At 51.1% G+C, this 25631-nt stretch overlaps 1 protein-coding gene across 5 annotated transcripts in view; it reads right to left on the bottom strand.

The window, feature by feature from the left end:
• Window positions 1–25631, bottom strand: part of Ntng2 (netrin G2) — a 59381-nt gene that overhangs the window by 2438 nt on the left and 31312 nt on the right. For 4 of the 5 annotated variants that reach the window (XM_031369577.1, XM_031369575.1, XM_031369578.1 and 1 more), the window contains exons 5-7: window positions 10677–10849; window positions 8345–8371; window positions 554–721 (exon numbers count right to left, since the gene is read on the bottom strand). In XM_031369577.1, the coding sequence (XP_031225437.1) occupies window positions 554–721; window positions 8345–8371; window positions 10677–10849 (368 nt within the window). Of the gene's footprint in view, window positions 1–553; window positions 722–2391; window positions 2491–4171; window positions 4247–7300; window positions 7439–8344; window positions 8372–10676; window positions 10850–25631 lie in introns of all 5 variants that reach the window. The other variant, XM_031369579.1, reaches the window with a different exon arrangement.

The following is a 25631-nucleotide window of genomic DNA, read 5'->3' on the forward strand; positions in this document are numbered from 1 at the left end:
GGCAGTGGTTCTGCTGACCTTTGACTAAGATCTAGCAGCCCACAGACCTGAAACCTGGAACCTGCTGCAAACAGGTCAGAAGATGGGCAGTCCTGACTGCCCTTCTATGCTACTGGGTATCAGTTGGGGGCTATGGCTTTGGCTTTTAGGGTCTGTCCCCTGTCCAGGTCCAAGGAATGCCATGGAACTTCTCTACAGAAAAGCCAGTGCTGGACCAGAACACTAAAGAAAGAGTGTGTGCCTACAACTGCTGGCCCTAAAGTTTTGATGAAGTTTCAACCATGGAGGAGAGATAGACACTGCTTACGTAGTCTACTGCCCAGCTTTCTATGAGCCCAGAGAGGACAAGGGTTGGGCCAGCTTCACACAGCAAGCCTTCAGCTGTAACTAGCATCTCTGCTTCCAGTGCCTACAGTTGAGGGTCACTAGTAGTGGATCAGAGGGCTTCTATCCCCTAGAGATACCCAGGTGAGGAGGGCCTCACCATGGGGTGTCCACACCTCCGCAGCTGATTCTGCAGGGTTTGAGGCCCACTCCTGCGCCTGGTGCTTACCAATGCAGACGTTCTCATCATCCAGCTCGGCAGAGCCATTGCGATAGTAGCCCAGGCGGCAGTGCTGACAGTGCTGGCCTCGAGTGTTGTGTTTGCAGCTGACGCAGGTCACCACGTTCAGGAAGTCAATGTAGCTGCAGCGGTTGGAGTGGCCGTAGCACTCACAGTCTGGACCAGCCAAGTGGGAGAAACACCAGTGATCAGTGAGCATTTGGGGGGGAAGCAGGGATACAGAGAAAGGCATACCCAGGAACATACAGGAAAGGGGCAGAAGCATCTTTGGGAGGAGGATCTGGAAGGGGCTTCAGGTCAGGAACACTTCTGTAGCATGTGGATAATAAGGCTCGCCCTGTCAGCTTTGAGTCCCCAGGTGGCCTGTGGGCAGACAGTCAGGGAGGCCAGGGCATGCTGGGTCTCAGGGCAAGGCTCTGTATGAAGAATGCCCACATGCTGGGGCTGATGTGGAGGGCAGGGTCATGTGCAGGCTGCATTTACGGGGGGCAGTGCAAAGGTTCCATGCTTGCTATAGTCCCTTCAAGGGCCTATGGATGAATTGAGTCATACACGGATCTGGACATGATGTCATGGGACAGCCCCTTCCTCCCATGCTGCTTTGGAAGAGGGAAATTGGTGACTGTCTCTGCAAGTCCCAACAGGACACTTCTTACTAACCTGAACCTCCCACAAGTTTGATTGGCACTGAATTGCTAGTTGTGGCAAGACTTTGGGCACCTCTCTCCTGGTTTCCTCAGCCCAGCGTTTGAATCTTACTGTTCAGTTTAAACCAAGGAAAGCCACCTCTGAGCCATTGTTAGATCTTTTACTCTTCCTCCCCGAAATGTTTTTGGTTTTGTTTTAAAACAGTCTCCAGATTGGTGGAGGGGTAACTGAGAAGTGGGATATCATTTGAGATGTAAATGAATGGAATGATTAATAATAATAATAATAATAAGACAAGGTCTTGGGTAACGTGGGTTGATCTTGGACTCAATAATTAGCTAAGAATGACCTTGAACTTCTGGTCTTCTAACCTCTACTTCCTGGAATTACAGCCATGCAAGTTGACACCCAGTTAAGGCTGTGCTGAGACTCCAGTGCAGAGTTTCTTCCTGTGTGCTAGGCAAGCACATTACCAACCAAGCCACATATGAAACCTGCCACACAGGGTTCTCAGGCTGACCTTCCAAATGACTCTATCAGCTCCCATGGCTGCCTAGGTCAAGGCTCCTAGGACCTGGAGTAGCAGAGGTCAATCTGGAGGGTCGCTTTTCCTTCAGCAGGATAGACCATCATTGTGTCCCTTCTAAGAGACTCAACACCCCCATGCCATTGCACATGAAAGCTGGCTACCCTCTGACCTGGTCGCCTTACGGTCAAAGGCACAGGAGAGCCTGGAGAAATACCTTTGTGATAGATACATCTAGGAGAGCTGGTGAATCCACCCATGGGTCTACCTGACCTGACTCTTTATCTCGGCCCTCCAGAGACACTGGGGAACATCCTCCAAATGCCCCCAAAGAGTATTGCCAATGACCCGGGTGTCCCAGATTCCATTCCAACCAAGACAAGCCCCTGGGCCACACCTCCCAGGGGAGCCAGGACAGGCTATTTGTGGCAGTTGCTTCTCCTGCCATGTGCCTGCCCACTGTGCCTGAGTTGGCTTCTGACTCATCCCAGCTTTCAGCTTCCTTGGGGCTGGAGAAACTCAGCTTAACCTTGACCCAGCTATTCTGGGAGGGTTTTCTGAGTTGGTACTGACGAGCTAGCTCTGTCCTGCACCATCTTTCTCCAGCAAACTGGGGAGGAGGTGGGAGGCCTGACTCAGGCCATCTTCTTACCTTGAAATTCTTCAATGGGTATCACCTGAGGAGATCTGGGCTTGAGCTGGAAAAGTGACTCCTTGGCTTGGGAAAGGACAGCGACAGAGATAGCTACAGCTTAGAGAGATGAGAAACGAGTTCTTACACCTGCCACGGTCCAGCCACCAGGGAAGCCATCCATACCAAGGGAGAAGCTAGACCAAAGCTTCCGAGAGCCTTGGGCTGGCCCCAGGCAACCCTGTTACCTGTTCACATTTGAGGTAGGGAGAGACTACATGGCCCTCAGGTGCAGAGTGTGGCTCTTCTCAGAGTCCCAGGCTGCAAGCACCATGTAGCTATGACAGTGGGTACCTACTGCCTCTGGTCCCTCAAGGACAACACATCCTCCAGATCAATCCCCAAGTACCTTCTCCATCCCCTAACACCATCTACCTGCTGACACTGAGAGATATTTGGCCCTTCTGCTCTTTCCCCTGTCCCCCAATCTCCCATGGTCATCATTTCCCAGTCTAAACCTAGCATTAAAGACTGCATCTTGGGGTTGGAGAGACGGATGGTTTAGTGGTTAAGAATGCTTGTTGTTCTTAGAAAGGACATGAATTCAGTTCCCAGCACCAGTGTGTTAGTTCATAACTATCTGTAAGTCTAGTCCCAGCATTCTTCTGACCTCCATGGGCACCAGGCACACATGTAGTGCACATACATACGTGCGAGCAAAACACACATAAAATAAATATGTTAAAAAATTTTAAGGCTGCACCTTCTTTCCTTCAGAGGACATCCTTCTACCTTAGCTAGGATGGGTCCTTTGCTGTCTTTGGAAGTGTCATCAAGCCAAGAATGTAGCAGCACTACCCTTCCCTGCCTGGAATCCCACTAGAGCCCAGGTACATTCTTGAAGGTAAGCATGCTATTATCACAGAGAAAACAGGCTCTGTGCTTCCCTCTAGGACTTGGTGGCTCTTCAGTGGGGCCAGGGCAGGAGATGACTGTGTATTCATCTCTAGAGAGGATGTGTTGATTAAGGAACCTCTAGGATGGATGCTAAAAGAACTTCTGACCTCCAGTTGTGCAATCATTTGCCAGTAGAGGGAGCTCAAAGCCTGGCTCACTGCTCGTTCATTCCAGGGGTTGGAGGGGACCTTGTGGTGTTGATGGGGTGGGGCAAGGACAACAGGACCGAGGACAGGTCAACTGGGGACAGCTTAGGACAATCTTCCTTTCTGAGGAGTCAAGCTAGCCCAGGATCATCCACATCCATCTATGGCTACAGATGAGCCACCGTCCTAGGTTTTCCCTACAGTGGGAGATTAATTAATTCTCTTGACCTGGTCCTGGGGGGCTTCTACATGGCTCACACCCTCACTTAACTGGTTAGGCTGTCAAGCCTTTGCCTCAGGCTTCCTCTGCCACGTCATTTACTTATAGCTACGCCTATTCTGGGTCCATCTGACTCTGTCTGGGCCCCATCAGCTGCCTAGGTATCTCTCATATGTCCCACATTGTGAAGAGGGAGAAGAGAGGTTCCTGTGATGAAGGAAATCTTTCTATACACTCTGAAGTCCTCGGAGAAGGGTTAAAGATGTTACTTACTGGCCTCCATGAGGGACAGAGTTGGGAGTAAGGGTAAAGGGTAGCTACAGGCCCTTTATCTCATTGCTTTGACCCTAAGCTCTTCCTCCCCACACCTTTCAGTTCTTGGGGCCCCCATCAAATAAGCCTGCTACACCTACTACTGGGGAGGGTCTAAAGTGGAGCTCCTGGGGTCTCAGGCCTGGCATAGGCCCTGCCCCCATACCTTCTGCACTGGAGGACACCTGGGGCCAAAAGGAGCTGTCCCCAAGGGGGGCCATAGTAGGTGGCTTGGTCTGACCTTGGGAGGAAGAAGAGAAGAAATCAAGTCATTCCAGGGATGATGCCCCTACATTTCAGAGGCCCCTGTAAGAAACAGCACCACAGGCTCTGTCTACACTGGCCCTGAACCAGGGTCCAAATTCACTACAGAGGCAGCATCTAAGCTATTGTAGCTGCAGAGGACATGCATACACTCGAAGCCTGGTGAGAGGAGGCCCCCATGCCTGAGGCTCTGTGGGCTTTGGATAGTTCTTCCTTCACTGGGCACTGTTTTCAAAAACCCTCCCCTCTTTGTGTGGTTGCTGTTCCAGTTTAAGAGCCAGCCAGAGCAGGTCCTGTGTGTGATGCCTCAGGGTAATGCTATGCTGCGGAACAATGTCCTGGCCAGGGTGATAGACACATTGAGAAAAGTTCTAGAAGGTTCCCCAGAATATCCTCAGGTATCTAATTAGTTCTCCTTTCTGATCACTGCCCTTCCACCTCATCATGAGTCACCAACTGCCCCACCCCCAACATTCAGTTCCCAGAGCTGGACACAAAGCAAGGAGCACAGGCAGCAATCGCTTTGCCAAATTCAAACGACAGAACTGGGAGAAGATTGTGGGGGTGGGGGTCAGGGGAAGCTGGTATCTTCTGGAAAGGGATTATTCATGGTGGTTGATGGGGAAAGAAAAAAGAAATTCTATCAGGTAAAAAATGGCGGGAGGTTCCCAGCTGGGAGCCTTGAAGCCTTTGGACATCAAATTGACATTAATATGGTATTCAGTGAAGAGACAAAGCTGAGAGACCCAAATTGGCAAGGGCTTAATTAGAGCCCTGGTAAAACCACCCCGAAGGCATCTTACTTCTGAGCTTGGCTCCCCCCACTCCCTTGAGGAGGCTGGGAAGGATTAGACTCTCCAGTATGGTTTCCAGGATGGCATCTGGGGCTGGGCTGTAGCTAAAGAGGTCTGAGAACCTGGTGGAAGGCACTGGGTCCAGAAAGAGAAAGTTTCTGGCTGTGTTTTGCTAGGACTTGCTCAAGTGTCCTGTGTTGTGTGCCAAGACTAGATGGAGGGTCTTTTGGAACCAAGAACACATGCTAGCCTGGTCTTAATGGTGAGGCCACCCCTAAGCACCAGAGACTTCAGGGCAGTATCCCTGGAGGGCAGAGGGGACCGGGAGTGACTGGAGTGAGCCAGCCCTGTGCTTCTGCTTGGACTGTGGGTTTCTTGGGATCTTGGGAAGCTGTTTCTCTCTCTCCCCTCTCCCTCTCTCTCTAAAAAATGGCTTTATTGAGGTATAATTTGCACACCATAGATGCAGTAGCTTCTTCCTAAGCCTTCGTCCCCCACCCCAGTGAGACTAGGAAGCTAACACTGTCCAGTCATCCAGACACCTGCACACAGCTGGGATCCAGACCAAAGGTCTGCCAAGTGTCCCAGGGACTCTGGGCACAGGCCACACAGGAGCTAAGGATGTCCTAGATTCGAGGATACAGGCTGCTGGCTGCTGGCTGCTACCTTGAAGCCACCTTCTCCCCTTAATGCTCAGCCATCCAGCGCAGGGCTCAGAATTGCAGATCTGACAGTCATTGAAAGTTCGCCATTGCTGCCTGGAAGGTAGGTATGCCTCCTGCTCATTAGCAAAGTCCTGGACTCAGCCAATCCTGTACCCCAGCACTCAGACCCCACTTCAGGAGAGAGCTCACTGAGCCCCCTCTGCCTTCTCATATTTAACCTCCAACCTCACAGTCTGTCCCATACCACTTACACAAAGGCAGCTTCCAAGTGGGGTCAAGGCTCCTCAGTACCTGACAGCCGGTGCCTGTCTCCTGCCCAGGTGGACCACGGGTCAGTAGTAGGTGGAACACCCCATCCTTTCTTTTCTTTGCTCCCCTCTGCCCATCACAGGTTTGATAAAGTCCAAAGGTTTCTGAGGGAGGAGGCCCAGGCTGCTAAGGCTCAAGGCCCAGATTCCTCCACCTCAAAGAGGCCCAGACAACAGAGGATTTCCCTCAAAGTTTTCATCTCCTGGTCCAGCTCTCTACACAATTCCCCACGGAGAGGTTCGGGGAGAGCCCCCGTGGAGTGGTCCTGGGAAGGTGACTTTCTCAAGGCTGTCTGTTGACCTGGAGAAGCTACCCCATGAAGCAGACAGAGATAGGACAGAGTGTGGGTGGGGTTGATTTCTCTTCCCCAACTGCTGGAGGGTTCTCTCTCCTCAGGTGTCTCCCGCCACGGGGCAAGGAGTGTCTGGGTAGGGACAACGAATGTCAGAGAAGAAAGGTCAGGGATACCCAAGGAATAAGGACCCTCAGCCACGTCTCCCTTGAAAGGGTTGGGTAGGGATGGGCTTCCAGAAGGAAGTTACTTGGCCACCATTTTGCTGGTACCCTCTGGCAGAAAGAATCGTTTCACATTCCCAGCATCTGTAGTGGACCAGGCCTCACCTGACTTTCCCAGGTGAGTCCAGAGGACCATGCCAAGATCCCACATCACTTGTATGCACAAAACCTGCTTCAGGAGGGCAAAACAACCAGCCAAGTCTGTAGGCTTGTGTGTATCTGCACACATCGTCCCTTCTGTAAGGCAGGAATTTGGCCTGGGCCAGTCTGTCTCTTCTCATGATCTTCTTCACTAATCCAGTCCTGTTTTCCCACTGGCCAGCACTGGACAGAGGACTCAGTAGATGATCAGCTGGGGACAGATCCTGAGCCAGCTCCACGGATGTTTAACAAACCATGTCTGAGTGTCAAGGTACCATCTCTGGCTGAATATCTGGGTGGACTTGCTGCCGTAGACACCCTCCTACAAGGTCCCTTATACCCTTGGCTACACTGCCCTCTGGGCCCTTCTTTGCAATGCTTGAAGGGACAAGCAGAAAACAATTCTGGGGGCTTTAGGGGTTGCCTCAGCTAGGACTCCTGATGGAATGGTTTCCTGACATGGCCTGGGGACCCCCTCAACCAGGGCTTTTATGGGGCTAGATGCTAGCAGTTTCTACTCTAAGAGGCAAGCAAGTGACTGCTCTCCCTAGGTGAGGGAGGCAAGAAGGGAAGGGGCAGGCATCCCTGGTGTACTCTCATACCTACCTGTGGGCTGTGGGGTGCTTGGGGCTGTAGGGACTTGGGTGGTAGATGTGGCGGGGCTAGAAGTGGTAGGGCCCCTCCTTGCGGCCTCAGTGGCCATAGGGGCTTTGGGGGCAGGGTTTTTTCTGGACCTGCTGGTACCTGGCAAGACATGGAGAAAGCAAAAAAGGGTGGGGTGGGGCATCCCAGAGAATACTTCCCTTACTCTGATGTTGGGGACAGCGATGCTTACAGAGTCCAGTTTCCTTCTGCGCACTAGCATTCCAGACAGGGGTCAGTCTGGCTGAGACAAGACAGTCGGGCAGGGTGAGTCCCCACAGAAACACGATGAAGAACTTGGAAGCATCTTTAAAGCTTGGGGTCTGCCACAGTTTGATGCTGACAAGCCCTTTCCTGCTAACTCTTGGAGTGGTAGAAGATCCTTTGGGGCATAGGGTGAGTTTGCCATGTTTAAATGAGATGCTACGGTGTCTCGCATTGCATAGCCACCTGGCCTCACTACGTGCTCGGGAAGACTAAGCGGATGGGAGTCAACAGGCACCCACATCAGACGCCCTCACCATCCTCGGGGTTTCTAAGACACCTGCACTCTTGAAGATGCCCTTCCCCAACCTGACACGCCCTAGACACCCAGAGGGTTGGCATCAGAGCTTGCCTCTCACCCCAGCCTTACGGCAGAGCATGCCAGCTTCAGAGGCTGCATGGAGGAGGTACCAAATCAAACTCAGAGGGACAGACATTGCTCTAGGAGAGAAGGCCCCTATTTCTGGCTGTGTACAAAGGACAGAACGGAGTGTGAGGAGACAGGGTGTTCTGTCCACTCAGGGGTCAGGGGAGCCAAATCACACAAGAGACCCGTCCTTCTTTCAAAGCAGCATAAGAAAGCTCCTAGGAGACCTGAGGTGAGGGGTGGGGAGGCAGATGGGTGTGATTAGGTACACGAAGGAGAGAGAGCAGAGATAGAGAGATAGCCCTGAGAGAGAGCAGCCCCTTCATGCCCGATCTCCAAGCCTGGCTGCAGAGTCTTGTACAGAGCTCGGTACTTACTGCCAAAGGCGGAGCCCGCAGCTGCACCTGTGGGGGCACAGAGGATTACAGTGTTAGACACAAGGCCTAGCCAACTCCACCTGGCACAGGAAGTATACAAGGAAAGGGAAGTGTCCTCCAGCCCTACTAAAGGGAAGGAGACTTAGAGGGCCCAAGTCACAGGGACAGTCTCAATGGGATCATACCTATGGGGACTCTTGCTACTGCCTGCCGGAAGGCTGCTTTTAGTTCATTTTGCAGATGGGACACTGTAAACTGTTTCTTTCCCAGAACACTGTGACAAGTCCTCCCTCCTGTCTAACCTCAACCTCAGGCTCCCCAGGATAGTATAATGCCCATGCAGAGTTATCAGCATGGGTGGGGTGGGGTGGGTGGCCTTGGCCTGCTGGGAGACACGGCGATGGGAAAGGCAGAATCCAAGTCTCTCTAGGTGTTTTGCGCCTCTGTGGGAGAGGATGTCACCATCCCAGAGTAGAACTGTTACAGTCATGGAAGGAAGAAGTCAGCCATGGCTTCACTTTAGGTGGTTCTGAGAAAGGCTTTACCCTAGGAGGGGACAGTGGTCTGGGTGGGCGACATGGTTTTCCTAGCATCTAACACACTTCGGTGGGTACCATATGCGTGTGCTATGGACAAGACCCTGGAAGCGTGGGAGCAGAGAGCAAGGACTCATAGATGCTGGGAGTGGGGTGTAGAGGCAAGACTCCCTTAGAGTCTGCCCCCAAGGGAGAGGAAGGTTCAGTCCCAAAAGATAGGACATAGAGAATTTTGGCTTTGGGGATGGGGAGGCATGGAGGAAGTGGGTAAGGTGATCTCACAGGGGCCTTATACTTGAGGGGGGTTTGACAACTTAGGGTTTCATTCCCAAGGCTCTGAGGTAGTGGGCACCTAGGAGGGGGTGCCCCAGTGATTATGAAGAAGAGGCCCCTGGGAGGAGGTAGGTAGATGGAAGTGTGAGGGGCAGACTCTCAGAGCAGAGAGGAGCAAGACACATCAAAGCAGCTCGGATCTGCTTGTCCACTGCTTAGGCAGAGCACGGGAACAGTAGCCTTAGGTGTTATACAAGTTAGAGTCTTGGTCCGTGATGGTGGAGGTGACAGTCAGGAGGCTGGGGCAGGAGTCAGGCAGAAGTGCTGGGGTCTGGCCTTAGGACAGATGGAAGGGGACAAGCCCACTCGTGAGAGATAGCAACAAGGACTAAAAGGAAGGTTCAGGATACAAAGAGATGTGGAGAGTCACCCAGGATGAGGGATCTAGACAGGGGCAGGCCAACAGCCCACCAAGCCCCTTCTGTGCCTTTGAAGACCCGTGAGTGCCTCAAGGTGGCTGGCAAGCCATCTCTTCAAAGGCTTGTCACACTGCCTGCTGTAGCCCACGCGCACCACGCCTGTCACTGGCTGCCTTGCCACCACAGCTTTTAGCTTTGATCAGTCTAAAGCACATGAATCTTTTAGGGGTGAGGGAGGAGGCCAGATGGGACAGGTGGTTTAGGAACTACGTGGGCCCTGGCTTTGTCACTGGGTCCTGTGCTGTCTGGGACTAGCCATGGAACCAGGAGGGGCCTGGGCTGTCTGGGCCTCTGGGTGCTCATCTGGAGGGTGGGTTAGTCACAGCACTCCTGTGGTATTGTAAGGACTTAGGGAAGGGGCATGTGGCATCTGGTGCGGCCTCAGCCTGGAACAGGTCATTTGATGTGTTTCATGTGCCAGCCTAGGCTCTCTGCTGCTCATGGCCTAGAGACCTGTGGGAGCTGTGATTTCATGATGAAACATGTTCTGGGGAGGAGGGGTCCCTTCAAGGGTGTCCATGATGCAGACATGGGTGGACAAATCTCTCTCATGGCTTCCCTTGATGGCTGAGCAAGGGGGGGGGGACAAGACTGGGATGAGAGCAGGGGCTCAGACAAGCATCTCAAAGGACATGGCTACAAAATGTGAAAGTCCCACTGAGTGCAGGCAGCTTGGCTGAGGATGCAGTGCCAGATGTGACATGAGACATGTGGCATACACCTCATAAGACTTGCTGTTGGGGTGCATTCACCGTACTTCCGTTCTGCATCTCCCTGGGGTTCCTGCCCTGCTCTCAGAGCGAAGAAGGGTGACAGACAAGATGCTGAGAAGGGTTGGCCTGCTGGTAACTAGGGCTGAAAGTATGGCCTGGAAGACACAGAGGGGAACTGGAGGAGCAACCTATGAGCATCCATGCCAGCTGCCCCCTCCCCTCCTCTGTGTGTGTGTGTGTGCGTGAGTGCATGTGCGTGCATATGTGCACATGTGAGTCACTGTGCTGGGGCACAGAATGAGGACTGCAGCTGGTCAGGTTACATACGTACAGGCATTGGGAGAGCCGTGGGGCAGGGGCAGGTAGGAGCCAGCTCGCCAGGCGCGTGTGCGGAAGTTCTTCTTGCACTTGCCACAGTCCGGGCCCGTGGTGTTGTGTTCACACTCACACTGCAGGCTGCCCTCGCGCACAGTGCACAGGTTGGCATGCAGGTTGCACTTACACCTGAGGAGACCAGAGGATGGGAGGGGTCAGCAAGCTCCAGGGCAGGCCTCTAGGCCCCTGGTGAAGGCAAGAACTCTGGTGCAGGTCTGTGCTGGGATGCCCTAGGTGGGACTCTGGAGGCCAGGGTCCATTGCACACTCAGACTCTCCTTCAGTACAGAGTCCAGACTCCCTCTCCCATGGTTTGGAGACCTTTCCTAGCCAGGGGAGCCCTTCGGTTGATTCTGGCTGCCATCTAATTCATCAATGTCTAATTCATTCTAATTCTGGCTGCTGTATGATGTGAGATTCCTAGACTTCTGCTCTTGGGTGGGAAGAGATTCACTTATCCCAGATGTTTCCAAAACCTGACCACCTTAATTTCTTCTTATTTTAATTTTAATTTTTTATTTTAAGACAGATCGTCTCACAAAGCCCAGGCTGGCCTTGAATTAGCTAACAATAGCCCAGGCTGGCCTTGAATTAGCTACATAGCCAAGGATGACCTTGAACTTCTGATATTCCCACATCTACTTCCCAAGTGCTAGGAGTACAGGTATTGGTTATTTTAAAAAGTTTGTGTGTGTGTGTGAGAGAGAAAGTGTGTAAGTTCAGGTACACATGTACCACAGTGTGCAAGTGAGAGTGTGTATGTCCAGGTACACATGTACCACAGTGTGCAAGTGAGAGTGTGTATGTCCGGGAACACATGTACCACAGTGTGCAAGTGGAGGGCAGAGGACAAGTTGTGGGAGGTGGTTCTTCCTTTCAACATATGGAGCCTGGGGATGAAACTTGGGCCACCAACTTTTGGGGCAGGTATGTTTACTGGATAAGTCACTTCTCTGGCTCCACAATCATTTGTGTGTATATGTGCGTGTGCAAGTGTTTGTGTTTGTGTGTGTGCGTGTGTATGTGTGTATATGTATGCATGTGAGTGTTCAAGTTTGTGTGCATGTATTTGTGTGTATGTGTTGGAGATTGAACCCAAGGCTCTGTGGACACTGGGTAAACACTCGACCCACTAAGCCACATCCCCATGTTCACCTTATGTCTTAACTAAGATGGGCATACAGAGTCCTGGCTGAAAGCTGTAGACCCAAGCACTTGAGGGTGACAGAGAGAACTCCAGATTCACAGCCCTGTCAGTTCACTCACACATGTATTATTCACCGTTTATTCAAATATTCATAGCACCTCATCATTGTGCAAACTGGTAAATAAAGAGAAAGGAATAGATGTGGATTACACCCTTCTTCCACAAGCTCTACCTCGGAGTAACCTAAAATTGATGAGGGCACATTCCTTTTTATGCAAGCATTTCATGATAGGATTGGGGATTCCTAAGAATGAAGGGCTCTGGGCACTGAGCCACGACAGCCCGGAAGATCACAGATGACACAACCAGAACAGGAACTTTCTAGATCACTCACATTGGTGTGGAACTTGAATTAGACCAAATCTGGGCCAGCAATGCAAAGGACAGAGCAAACACTGAATACCACCAAGTAGGATGCAGCCCATACGGTGCTGGTGAGCACACAGATGCTCAATAGGTGGATGCCAGCGAGTGCTGTTTGCTACGAAGTGAGGAGACCCCAGTGACCTCAAAGGTGAGTCAATCCAGGGCCAAGTGTGCACCTGTCTAGGCTTGATGGAAACACACTCAGAGAAATGCCAGCTGTACCATGGTAATCAATACTAAGGGTATTTATGACATTAGTGCAATCAACTGTCATGATGCTGTTGCAAACTGGCTCTTAGAGTCTCTGCCATTTAGCAAAATTCAGAAATATTTATAAGTGCAGTTATGGGACAGTTGAGAGTGGCTTTTTGGTGAGACAGTACCACAAAGCAAAGACACCAAGGAAAAGAGGACCCCAGATGGAGCTTGGAGTAGGAGGCTCTCTTTGTGTGGTGTGGGAATGTGAAGTTCTTAGCAGCCCAAAGTTAGAGAGAGACGTGGACACAATAGTCCACACCTGCAAGCCCTGGTGTTCAGGAGGCTGAAGCAGGAGGATCTCAAGTTCCAGGTCAGCCAGGGCTATAGAAAGTCCCTGTCCGGAAAACTAAATCAAACCCACAAAATTAGTGGGGAGTGGAGGAGGCAAGTCGCTGTGTGTGAGCGTGAGTGTGCCTTATTCTGAGATGGGCAGATTCCCAAGTTACATTGTCAATATTTGCAAAAAGCAAATTGCGACTGGTATGCTGAGTGGAATCTTATTTTATTAAAATATGCAAGGAAAATATTTATAGGGCACCAGTAATGTAGCAGGCTTTGAGCTGGGGGTTTAATGAATTAAGTTAAATGGTAAGCAAAGAAGATGGGGGAGGGGCTCTGCTCTGATGGAGCTCCAGGGAGAACTTCTCCAAACCCAAATCTGCAGGACAGTCTAGAACCTTCTAGAACCTTTCTAGAAGGTTCCCACCTTCTAGAAAGAGCAAGAGCATGAGGAGGTTCCTGGGATGGAGAGAAGACTCAGATGGTGGCAGCTGGTAGCACCCTACTGGGATACAATGGGCTGGATGACATTTTACAGCAGTGTGGCTCCTCTGGGCACATGGATCTGTCTGGGGACAAAGCCCAGGCAGGGTACCAGCAAACATCTTGGATCCCTGCCATACCTGGTGAACATCATCCCCAAAAAGGCTATTGCTGGTATCTGGGGTAGTAGCCTCCCAGGCCACAGGTTCTATCCCCAGCATGGGGTTGGGGAAGACGCCTGCTGAACCCTTTTCTCTCCCTATGCTCCCCCATCAACATGGACTGGGTGATGTTCTGTGTTCTCACAGCCCACTCCTTATATCCTCCCAGAAGGCCCATCACTACTTGCCTTCCCATGCCTACATCAAACATAAATAACACCTCTTGTTGCCCTTGTCTTCTTGTCTCTGTCTCTCTCTTCCTCTGCCTGTATCCCCTCACTGGAAACATTCTCATTCGGGGACCCTGTTAAGGGCAGGGATGTAGGAGGCAAACCCCACCAAATATCCACCATTTGCTGGACTGGCCAGGCTGTCTGCCTTCCATGGGACCTGTGTCCATGCCATCCTGATATGCAGGGAAATTAAGCTGCAAGAGGCCCCCTCAGTATTTCTTCCCTCATGCTTTTGACTTTACGATGAAGCTGAAGGTAGCCAAGCTGTTTACACTCTCATACAGAACAAAATAAATTACACCAGCTAGTCAATGATTTGTTATAAGATAAGCCACTCAGTGTGGCCATTCTACCTAGCCACAGGGTAATCAGTGGGAAGGTTGGGAATGCACTTAAGGTAGGCTGTGATGTTTGGTAGATGAGGCTCCGTTATAAATTAAAGTGTAGTCCATCCAAGTCATGAATGCACATGCCAAGGAATTCTTCCAGCTGCAAGGAACGTTTTGAATGTGGGGACAAAGGGCCACGGTTCCTGAATGTTCACATTCCACTTTCCCCTGTCAGCTTCCTCAGAAGTGAGGACATGGACCCAGAATCCAATATCAGAGGTCACAAGGCTCACACAGAATAGAGCATGGAGCATGATAAAGGAAGATACCAGAGCAGACACAGCGAAGCCCTCAATTCTATAGCCCAGTGGCGATCTCATGCCTGTAATCAGCCCTGAGTAAGGATTACCACAAGTTTGAGGCCAACCTGGGCTATGAAGTGAGTTTCAGGTCAGCCTGGCTACATTTGAGACCCTGTCCCACCTCTCCCACCTTCCCCCAAATCACACACACACACACACACACACACACACACACACACACACACACCACCAGAAGAAAGGCAAATGGTGGAGAGATGGTCAGGACTACAAATGATTTCTACTTTCATCTAAGTCAGGTTTCCGCCTGGCATAGTCTTGTGTATCTCAGGCCTCTGACTCCTTAAGTATGAGCCTGGATTTTTTTTATCCTCCCACCTCTACTTCCCTCTACCTCCAGAGTGCTGGGATCACAGGGTAGAACCAGCACCCAATTTGTGCAGTGTGGGGAATGGAACCGGCGCTTCATGAGTAACAGGTGAGCACTATGCTGGCTGAATCCCATCCTAGCTTTTAGGCTCCTTAGGTTCACACTGACACACTCCTTGGCAGAGCAGAGGATCTTGGGTTTGTAATGTTTTTCTAAACGATCTTACAATATGAATCACATGTGACGCACTTGTCCAAACTCTTCTAAGGTCCAGACTGGTTTGTATCATAGCAGTGGGGCTTGTTTTGAATGTTAATGGACGGAGAAGGCTCCACCATTCCATGGCCAGGTGGTGCTAAGCTGTATAAAGAAGCTAGTTGAGCATGAGCCTGTGTGAGCCAGCAAGCATCCTCCTCCATGGTTTCTGCTGTACTCCTGTGGCTGTGCATGAGTCCTGGCTGGAGGTAATGTTGTGTGAAATAACAAAGCCTTCACCTCGAGCTTGGACTCTCTTAATGGTGAACTGTGACCTGGAAGTGCAAGCTAAATGAATCTTTTCCTCCTCAGGTGGCTTTGGGTCTCAGTGCTTTATTTCAGCCACAGAGAGGAAACCAGGACAAGACACTGTGACCATATGTTAACTGTCCACCTGACAGGGTCTAGAATCACCTGGGGGCTTTGGGGATGCCTGTGGGCTTGATCTGGATTGCATTAATTGAAGTGGAGGACCTGCCCACTGTGGGTGGCATCCTTCCCTGGCTGGATCCTGGGGAAAGGGAGCTGAGCTGTAGCATGCTTTCATCTTTTCTCTCTGCTTCCTGACTGGATGTCACACGACCAGCTGCCTCGACTTCCCTGCCATCGTGCACTGTCCTCTTGACCCGTGGATCAGGATCAATCTTCCCCTCTTTAAGTTGCTCTTGTCAGTTTGCTGTCCCAGCAGCAGAAAAGATGCAGAAACAGGTTTCATCACACACACTGTCCTGTAGCTGGCTTGGCCCTGTGCTCTCACTGCAGCTCTGAGCTACAAAGAGGCCAGCTCACCCCTCAGGCACAGAGATGGATGGCAGGCACTAGCTGGCATTGTAGATTCTTCTTGGGGACACTGGGCCCCAGGAAATCCATATAAAGGAAGGTCCCATGCCTGAGCCTCTTTGGTCAAGCTGCCCTAACACTCTAAACAACCCAGCTCACAGTGCACACTAGTGTACCAAAGTCTCCTACAAGTCCTCCAGGAAAGCTGTTTGACTTTGACAGAAATTTGTTTGCAAAGTGTAGCTGACCTCCAAAGCTTTCTTTTTTTTCTTCTTCATTTTTTTTTTATTCTTGTGAATTTTTATTTAACATCATGCTGAGCTAGCTGGAGAGGAACACCCAGTTGTAGAAAGCCAGGAGTATATTCCACACCTCTGGCCCGAGGAGGGGATATTTTTAGACATCAGCTACGTAGAGAAAAGATTGCCATCAACTTTGGGTGATAACATTGACCTTGGCTTATTAAAAATGCATAAAAGATCAGCTGGATCTGAGAAGCAGATTGTGTCCATGCTAACAGGAAGGCTGGCTGTTAGAGCCCAGTGGCCTGGGTGGCACAGGAGGGGAGGGACTTCTCTGGGGCCATGCAGCAGGTCCCTCCCTGACATTGGCTCTGCTCAGACCCCCCACCCTGGCAGCCCCAACCCTTTCCTGTCTTTTGCAAGAACATAGAAGGCATGTTGATCTTATCAGTGCCATGAAGAACTGGAGCACCTTGGCTGGTGTAAGGAGGCCCTCCAAGGACTAGTGGTCCACATCATCCCAGCTAACGGCAGAGGCTCCTTCTTCTTTTGATCTTGCAAGTACTTCTGGATGACATTGCCTCTCTGTGTAGGGGTACAGTGGAGAAACTTCATTGGCTCCCTTCCTCCTTCACTCTCTGTGGTGATTTGTATACGTTTGGTCCAGGGAGTGGCACTATCAGGAGGTATGGCCTTGTTGGAGGAAATGTGTCATGGTAGGTGTGGGCTTTAAGACCCTTGTCCTAACCACATGGGAGCCAGTCTTCTCCTAGTCTTCAGATGAAGATGTAGAACTCTCAGCTCCTCCTGCACCATGCCTGCTTGGATGTGGCCATGCTCCTACCTTGATGATACTGGGCTGAACCTCTGAACCTGTAAGCCAGCCCCAATTAAATGTTGTCCTTATAAGTCTTGCCTTGGTCATGGTGTCTGTTCACAGCAGTAAAACCCTAACTAAGACATTTCTCTCTACCTCTGTCTAGCCTAAGTTCTGACCTTGCTGTCCTCTGGGCCTTTGCCCATGCTGCTTCTTCTGCCTGACCCCTGCTTCAAGGCTCTTGTCCCTTTCCCAAAGCTAACACTGAGGCAGAGGTGGCAAGTTGAATAACAATGTGACTTCTTCAATGAGGCACCTGGCAGCCACATTTCCTATCAGCCTGCTATGACTCTCAACCACATTCCCCAAAGCACCACATTCAGAGTTGCTTCCTCTGGTTGGGTGCAGGAGGCAATACAAGGAGATAATGCATGAGGTTGAAGGTTAAATGTAGCCCTCCTAGATCTAGGATACACATGCAAGAGAAATTGAGCCTACTCTTGACTTCCTGTACCCCAAAGCTGGGGACCACCCATACCTATTTACAGGTACATAAAAGGCAGCATATACAGAGAATAGAGTATTATTCTGTCACAGAAGGAAGGAAATGCTGGTTCATACTGCACATGGATGAACCTTGAAAACAAGATGCTAAGCAACATAAGCCAGATACAATGTATAGGTCAGTTGCCACTAACTGTCCTCGGAGGCCAGCCAGCCCAGACAGAAAGCAAACTAGCAGGAGTTGGCTGGGCTGATGGGGAGAGAGGGGACTGTGGGGCAGCAGTATAGCTGGGCTGATGGGGACAGAGGGGACTGTGGGGCAGTAGTATTTCCTCTAGGTGCTGAAGATGTCCTCATATTGCCAGGCGTGCTGCACATACTGTGAGTTCTAGGTCTGTGAGTTCTGAGCTACATAATTACACAGTAAGTTTCAGTCTAGCCAGTCTAGATAGAGACACCTTATGAGGGGCGGTGTTTCTTTTCTTCTGTTTTGTTTTTTTTCCAGATGGGGTTTTTCTGTCCTGGAATTTGTTCTGTGGACCAGACTGGCTTCAAACTCAGAAATCAGCCTTCCTCTGCCTCCCGAGTCCTGGGATCAAAGGAGTGACCCACCACTGCCTGCCTGAGTATTGTTTTTGGTGGTCTCATATAACCTAGGCTAGCCTCAAACTTCCTATGTAGCTGAGGTTTAAAATTACATTTATTTATTTTGTGTGTGTAAATGCTGAGTGTGTGAATATATGTGGAGGTCACAGAGCACGTGTGGTGGTAAGAAAACAGCTTTCAAAAGTCATTTTTCTCCTTTCACCATGTGCAGCCCAGAGATTGAACTCATGCCGTTAGGTTTGGTGGCAAGTGCCATCTCACTAGCCCTCTATGAATCTTATACTTTTTTTTCTAGATTTATTTATTTAATGTATATGAGCACACTATAGTTGTCTTCAGACACACCAGAAGAGGGCATCATATCCCATTAGAGATGGTTGTGAGCCACCATGTGGTTGCTGGGAATTGAACCCAGGACCTCTGGAAGAGCAGTCAGTGCTCTTAACCATTGAGCCATCTCTCCAGCCCCCAAACCTGTTTTTCTCTTTTTCCTTCTACTTTTTTTCTAGACCTCTATGAGTTGTTAGGGCCACCAAAGCCCACTTTAAATGGGCGCATGCGTGGCTGGTAGGTGAACTCCATCCAACTGAGCTCAGGCCAGTGAATGGACAGCATGCATGTGGGTGGGTCAGGGGAGTGAGGGCAACCCCAGAATAGGCTCACTGCCAATGCCTGTTCCATCAGAGCCTTGTCTTTCCCAGCCTTCAAAGGTTTTGGGAAAAAGACAGCTGGCCCTGAAGCTCCCACTTTTCATGAGAACCATCCCATAAGCTCATGTAACCTACCCCCACCCAAATATGCAGATAGCGAAATAGGCCTAGAAAGAAGTTCTGAGGGCCCACCCACAGTGGGCCAAAGATGGTACCAGGCTGGAGTCCAAACATCAGCCAGACCCGCAGCTGCTCTCCATGGCTCAAGTCCCAGTGCCATAGAGCCAAGGTAGACACGGGGAGGCAGAGCAGTGGGCAGGGCTTCTGCCCAGCACAGGTCACACGTTATCAGTCCACCTGGGTCTCCAATTGCTCATCCATTTGATGGGAACACAAATCCCCATTATGTCTGGGTTGTCAGGGAGACAAGACACACTGGCCACTCATCAGGAAATAAATGAAAGTGATGGACAGGAAACAGGGGTCTGCCCTGTGGTACATGCACACATAGAAAACACTGCTATGACACAGCCCTCTACACACAGTAGGTGCCCACACACAGGGGCTGGTTTCTTTCTTTTTCTTTCATAGAGCCTGGGAACTGGTGGCCATGATCCCTGGGTCATACTGGCCACTTACTGTTATGGCCATAGGAAAGAATGCTGACCTTTGCTTTGCCTCAGTTTCCTAATCTGTTAGGCTCTGCAGAAGGTGGCACAGGACAGTAATCCCAGCACTGAGGATGGATGTGGAGGCAGGATGAACAGAACTTCACCCTCAGCTACACATAGAGTCGGGGGGGGGGCAAGCCTGTTCTACACAAGACCCTGCCTCAAAAGAAGACATGGGGGAGGGAGTAAAACACATGTTCAATGGATACTGATTCCATTTCTGGCATCTGGGCTAAGGCCTGAGGTCTAATTGGCTCTCAGACAGACACCAGCTCCCAGAAGTGCACCTGCCCCACCCCACCCCAGACACAGACACATTCTTCTCCTAGCTCAGGCCTTTGTCCTGTGATTTTCCTTTTCTAATCTAGAAGACCCTTGGGAGATGAAGTAAGGAAAATAAATAAGCAAGCATGTGAGTAACTCAAAGCCCTGATACCCACCAGCACCTGCATTATTAACCAAATCCGGAGAATACCCACAAGGCCCCACTCCTCCCCTCTCCTGTGTGAGAAGGCAGGAACTCCATAGGTCAAGGCCAGCACTCAGGTCTGGGGGGGGGGCGCAGCAGAGGGCTGTGGAGGAGTTGTTTGGCCTGGCCTCTCTGAGCAGGACCTCCAGGCAGGGCTCACATCTAGACCCTGTGGGTGGCCCCGGGGCCCTGGCTCTACTCTTGATTCAGGTGCCTCTCCTTCATGGGCGAATCATTTCTTCCAAGGGTCTCTTCACTGATTTTGACCTTGAAAATCAGTTCACCAGAAAACTTTGGCCCAGGCTGCCTTCCCCTCTACTACTAAGTTCTTCTTGGCTCAGCCATCAGAATAAATTATTTAATCATGAAGAAAGGGACAGTGTGGGGTGGGTCAGCCCACACCGCCAGGGGCAGGTGGATTCACCATACCCATCCTCACCACTAGGATGGCAGGGATTAGAGGGAGGAGGGTCAAGCTCTCAATGCTGACTCAGCAGCTATCGTCTGGCCCAGACCTTAGGGTTGATTTGCTGCGTCACCTTGAAGAGTTACTTCTCTGGGTCTCAGTTATGAAAGGAGTGGTTGGATCGGACCTTGGATTTTCATCTTGTCATTAAATTTTCCTAAGTGTCTAACATACTGCCTGGCTACCCAGGAGAGGGAAGAGGGTGGGAGGAAAGGGAGGAGGGTGGGATGAGAGATGGAGGAGTGTGGGACTGGAGAGGGAGGAGGGTGGGAGTGGAGAGGGAAGAGGGTGGGTGCAGAGAGGGAGGAGAGGCCCCAGAGCTGTGCAAACATGGTGGCCGCTGTCTGGGTAGCTAGTGGCCTGTGGACCTGACAGCAGACTCTTACTATGGGAGAAGATAGGCAGGTCTATGCAGAGGGCTGGGCTCAGAAAACACTTGCCGTGGTTGACAGCCAACAAGCACAAAGGCCAGTGGGGTGAGAAAGCCGTACTTTCTAGCCTTTCCTGCTGGCCCCAGGGGACAGCCCCATGTCTCAGGAGCTAGCAGACATCAAAGCAGATGTGACTGGCTTGAGGCCTCTAGGGTCTCCTATGGGGTGGAGGACATAGCTACTAACCTCTAGAAATCACTTCCACATGGAGCCCTGAGCCTCTGTGGAGAACACACAGTGAATAAAGACATTGTTGCTGGCTGGGAGCTGGGAGCTGGGAGCTGGGAGCTGGGAGCTGGGAGCTGGGAGCTGGGAGCTGGGAGGCATTGCCTGTTCTCCTTGCTATCCAAGAGGCAAGAGGGTGACTTCAGTCAAAGGTTTGAAGCCAACTTCGGCAACACAGGAGGATTCTGTGTTTAAAACAACAACAAACATGCAGGATTCCAGGTTGTATTTGGATTTTACATAAATAATGAATGCTTTTTGTTCATATAATTATGTGCCATGAGACTAAGCACTATTTCCTGTTCATCTAAAGCCTGAACATGAGATGTCCTGTATATCACTTGCCACCCTTACCATGTGGCCAAGACATGCCCTCTGCTCTGGCCTGTGCTCCCCCCTTAGCTTCCTGTGGGGTGCACCCACTCACCTGCTAAATCTAGCCCTGATGTCTCCAATAGACTGCAGGGTCTCTGTGGTCTTGTCTACCTCACTTTTTTTCTGGAGTTGACTGGTCCCGAAGTCAGCCTCTGGAGAACATAACATTTCCAAGACAGGGCCAGGTTCACCTCCCAGGGATGGCACACACCAGACAAGCCTAGCTCTTAAGACACGTGGCAGGCCCAGCTGGGTGTCTGACAGCCACATGGAGGACTGCAGGGGCTCTGGCCTGTGCCAGGCCCAAGCGTGCCCTGCCCAGCAGGGAGGGGCAGGCGATGCCCAGGAGTTACCAGTAGGGGCACCATCTGGGCACCAGCCTGGCACCAGTGTGTCACAAAAATCGTGAGCCGGCCCTTCTCTCCTCTGGGCAAGAGAAGCGGGTGTTGGAGCGACTCCCAGACGGGAGGGCTGCGAAATGTAGGTCAGCTCCCAAGCCAGTGAGTGATGTCACCTGCTCCTTGGGGCAAAGAGGAGGCTTCAGGGAGTTTGGGTGAGCATAGAACAAGGGGTGCTGGAGATAGCTAGGATGGAGACCCAGGTCTGTCCCCCCACAAAGACTGAGCCCCAAGGGAATCATGTACAGCTACACCTACAAAATGGGGTGTCTATGTGGGAAGCGAAGGAGAGCCCATCCTGTCTCTTTGTGAAGCAATTCACTGCAGAAAGGGTTCTGCATAATTGGTCCCCAAAACCTGTTCTCTCCCCAAATGGCCACCTATTGTCACACAGGAGGCCAACTAAGGCCACAGTTATGGGTTCTAACTCTTTGGATAACAAAGTTGGAAGCAAAGCTAGTGCTTTGAGGCAGCTAGCAGGGCCTTCCTCTCTCTCACTGAGAGGAACATTCCTCTTCTACTTGGGGAAAATCTTGGTGGGCCTTTGGTTATCACAGGGCAGACTCCAACTCTACGTTGGCTGGCTAGGTGACGGCTCTGAGGGATAATGGAAGAGTGGCCAACAGGACACTTCCTTTCTGAGGTCTACAGGGGGAGGGGTACAGCTGGGTGGAGAATAGGGTAAACCTTATGGTGTGTGGTAATTCCCACCTCTGTCCCAGTTTGAACCCAGGATAATGAGACCCATGACCTATGGCCTTGGGCCATTGGTGGGTGGGAAGCATGATCCTTTGGTGGGCTCTGTGATACTGGAGACAGGCCATCTGCACATAAAGCAAGAGAAAAGTCAGGAGAGAAGCTGAAGGACCCAGTGGCCAGAGGGCATAACACATCTGTGACCATGACCACAGCGAGCTGACGGGAACCAGCTAAGGAGCCAGACAGAAGTCTCAGGGCTGGGGGACTTGAGACTGGATCCAAAGAACACTGCCAATCAAGACCTGAGTGCCGGTGGAGGAGGGGGATGTTACAGTGCAGGCCGAGGGGCCGCCGTGGGCAGATAGGGCTGAGCGATGGATGCCAAGGTAAGGTGAATAGATGCAGGCTGCAGCTCCTCCTGGAGCTGATGGCCAGCAATTGAGTTAATTGACTAAATCAAATTTGGGCTTCTGTGCAAGCCCTTTTCTATTAAGTGCCCTGATATACATCACCTCTGCAGGCCCACTGATAAATCCTGTTACCCATTAGGAAGCCAGACGAAGCCTCCCATGCTCAGATGACAGTCCCTGCAGCTGCCGGTGACTCCTTCCCTTGAGCCCGGCACAGTCTGCATCAACATGCGCTAACCTGTAGCTTCTCAGACAGAGAACCCACCTTGGGCCACTTCCCTCTGGGCCCCCCTAACTACCTCCCCACCTCTGTGTTTTGCCTTCCCCTCGAAGATCAAAGGTTTCCTTTCCACACTCACTCCTCTCTTTAACACAGGACCATATTCATACAGTGTGCATTTGTGCGTGTGCACACACACGCACACACACACACAGATGCATGAACGCATATGTTTCTAAAATTCCCTCCAGACACTTCTTCCTTCAACTGTCCCTGTTTGACTAGGTAGAATTCTCAACCACACGAGTCTGGGAAACCCCCTTTCTCAGCTCATGCCCGCCAACTCTTTCAACCCCACAGAAGCCGTCCTGAGGTGGCTGGTTATCTGCCCCCTCCACAACCATAGACTATCATCAGACTTGGTCATAGCTGCCATGGGGCTTGGTCTCATATGTTCTCTGAGTCTTTCTTTGCCTTTGTCACTAAGATCAGAGTCTAGGCCAGGCCCTGCTCACAGCCCCACCTCACCTCTCCTCAGACTAAAACCATTGTTCCCTTTAGCTGCAGGGACCACTGCCCCCCAACTCTGCCTGCCACACTCCCTTTTTGTGCCCCCTCACCATATCTCAACCACTGTCACCCAGTCCTTGAGCCCTTAATACCTCCTGCACCATTTTAGACAAGGTCTCTGCACCTGCTGATCTGTCTGGGAGTGGCTCCCCTCCCCCATTTAGCCTCCAATTGCTACTTGGAGGCCACCCCCTGACTACCTAGGTTCAGCTCTCAGTTGGTCCCAGCATTATTCTATGTCTTTGTTGGTTCAGTTCCCATATGTGGCATTAATTGGTCCCAACATTCTTCCTTTTAGGGTGTCAGCACTACCTGCAGCCCCTGCTCACATCCAGCGGGTTGTAGGTGACAGTATGGGTTAGATCCTACCACCATTATCCCACGGATATGTGACTTCCATGGACACGTGGTCATCTTAACTTATTAAGACACGGCCATCTTGGATAGAGTTAGCCTGAGCCCTAAGTTCCATGCTTAGAATCTCTTTGACAGGACAGAGGGAAAACCAGGCTAGACTCAGAGAGAGGCAAGGTACGGGGAGGAGGAGATTGCAGTGTCGTAAAGACTGCCAAGGCTGCCCCAGGCCTCAGAGAAGCTGGCACCTCAGTGTCTGGTCGGAGAGGTAAGATGGAAAAGTTCTTCTTGGGGTGTCAAGGTCCTGGGGTGTGGCACTTTGACACAGCAATGAATGCCAATGTGGTGCCTGAGAATCTGCCAGTTAATTAATAAGGGGTGAGAAATGTCAGAGGGGAACTCCAGAAACAAGGGACCAGGGAGCCCGCAGTTACAATATACACAGCCCAAGAGACCCAGCCTCAGAGCAACTGTGAGACTCCCGAATGTCCTGAAATCCCAGCCAAAAGCCAGGCTTCCAGTTCTCCAATGCAGAGAGAGGGTCCACCCCATCCAGTGCATGAACAGAACCTACCAACTAGAGGGCCTCAGGACATTATAGGTCCTGTACACACAACTCAGCCTGGCTCTGTTATCCCCCTCTTATACACACCGAGGAGGGTGTGTGAGAGACAGTTAAAGATAAATGATTGTGCCTGTTGAGTGTTGTCAACTTGACAGAATTGAGAATTACCCATGAAGGAAGACTCTGGGCACCTATGGACAATTACCAAGGCTATCGATAGCTTCAAGGATGCCTGGCAGGGATTATCGGTAATGGGAGAAGACCTGCCTCACTGCAGGCAGGACCACTCTGGCCAGGGATTTTAGACTACATAAGCAGCATGCACACATCTTTCTCTGCTTCCCGACTATGGTGTCATGTGACCAAGCTTCTGTTGACTTCCCACTATGATGGATTGCAGCCTTGACCTGTGAGCTAAAATAAATCCCTTCTCTTTCACATTCTTTTTATCAGGGTCTTTTATCGCACCATATGCACACCAAATGCATGCACTAAGTAAATGGAGGATGTAAAGCAGAAACCAGTCTATCTGAACAGAGACGGCCAGAGGTTTGTGGGCCAGGGTCCTTTTACTATGAGTCCCATGTGGGCCCTTTACTGAACAGACCTCACACACAAACTCTAAGAACACACTTTTTGGAGTCTTCAGGTGATCTGCCCTCCTAAGAGCCCACAGATCCAGGTAGAAAACCTTTGGCTCCCTGCAACCCAGGACTCCTTCCAGTTGCCCAAGATGGCTGGTTCTGACTCCTGCTCCCAAGAGGCCCGAGCACTTCTGCACTCCCTTCAGCAGTGAGCTCATTAAACCTCATGGCTCCTGTCTCCATTCTACAGAGGTGGGAAGGAAGACAGACAGGTTAGTTCTCTTGTTCTAATGGGTCATACCAGACACTAGATTTTGACCTGGACAGCACAATATGGAGGCCAGCTATCCATCCACTCGCCCACCTACCCATCTGTCTACATACACAGCTATCTACTCACCCACCTACCTCTCTATCCATCTACTCACCTACTCATCTATCTACCTACCTACCCATCCACCCACCTGTCCATTTACCCATCTATCATCCATTCACCATCCATCTGTCCTCCCATCCATCCATCCACCCATCTATCCATCCACCATCCATCCACCCATCTGTCCTCCCATCCAACCATCCATCTGTCCTCCTATCCATCCATATACCCATCTGTCC

Source organism: Mastomys coucha, unplaced genomic scaffold (genome assembly GCF_008632895.1).
Source record: "Mastomys coucha isolate ucsf_1 unplaced genomic scaffold, UCSF_Mcou_1 pScaffold15, whole genome shotgun sequence".
In the NCBI taxonomy this organism is placed as follows: domain Eukaryota; kingdom Metazoa; phylum Chordata; class Mammalia; order Rodentia; family Muridae; genus Mastomys; species Mastomys coucha.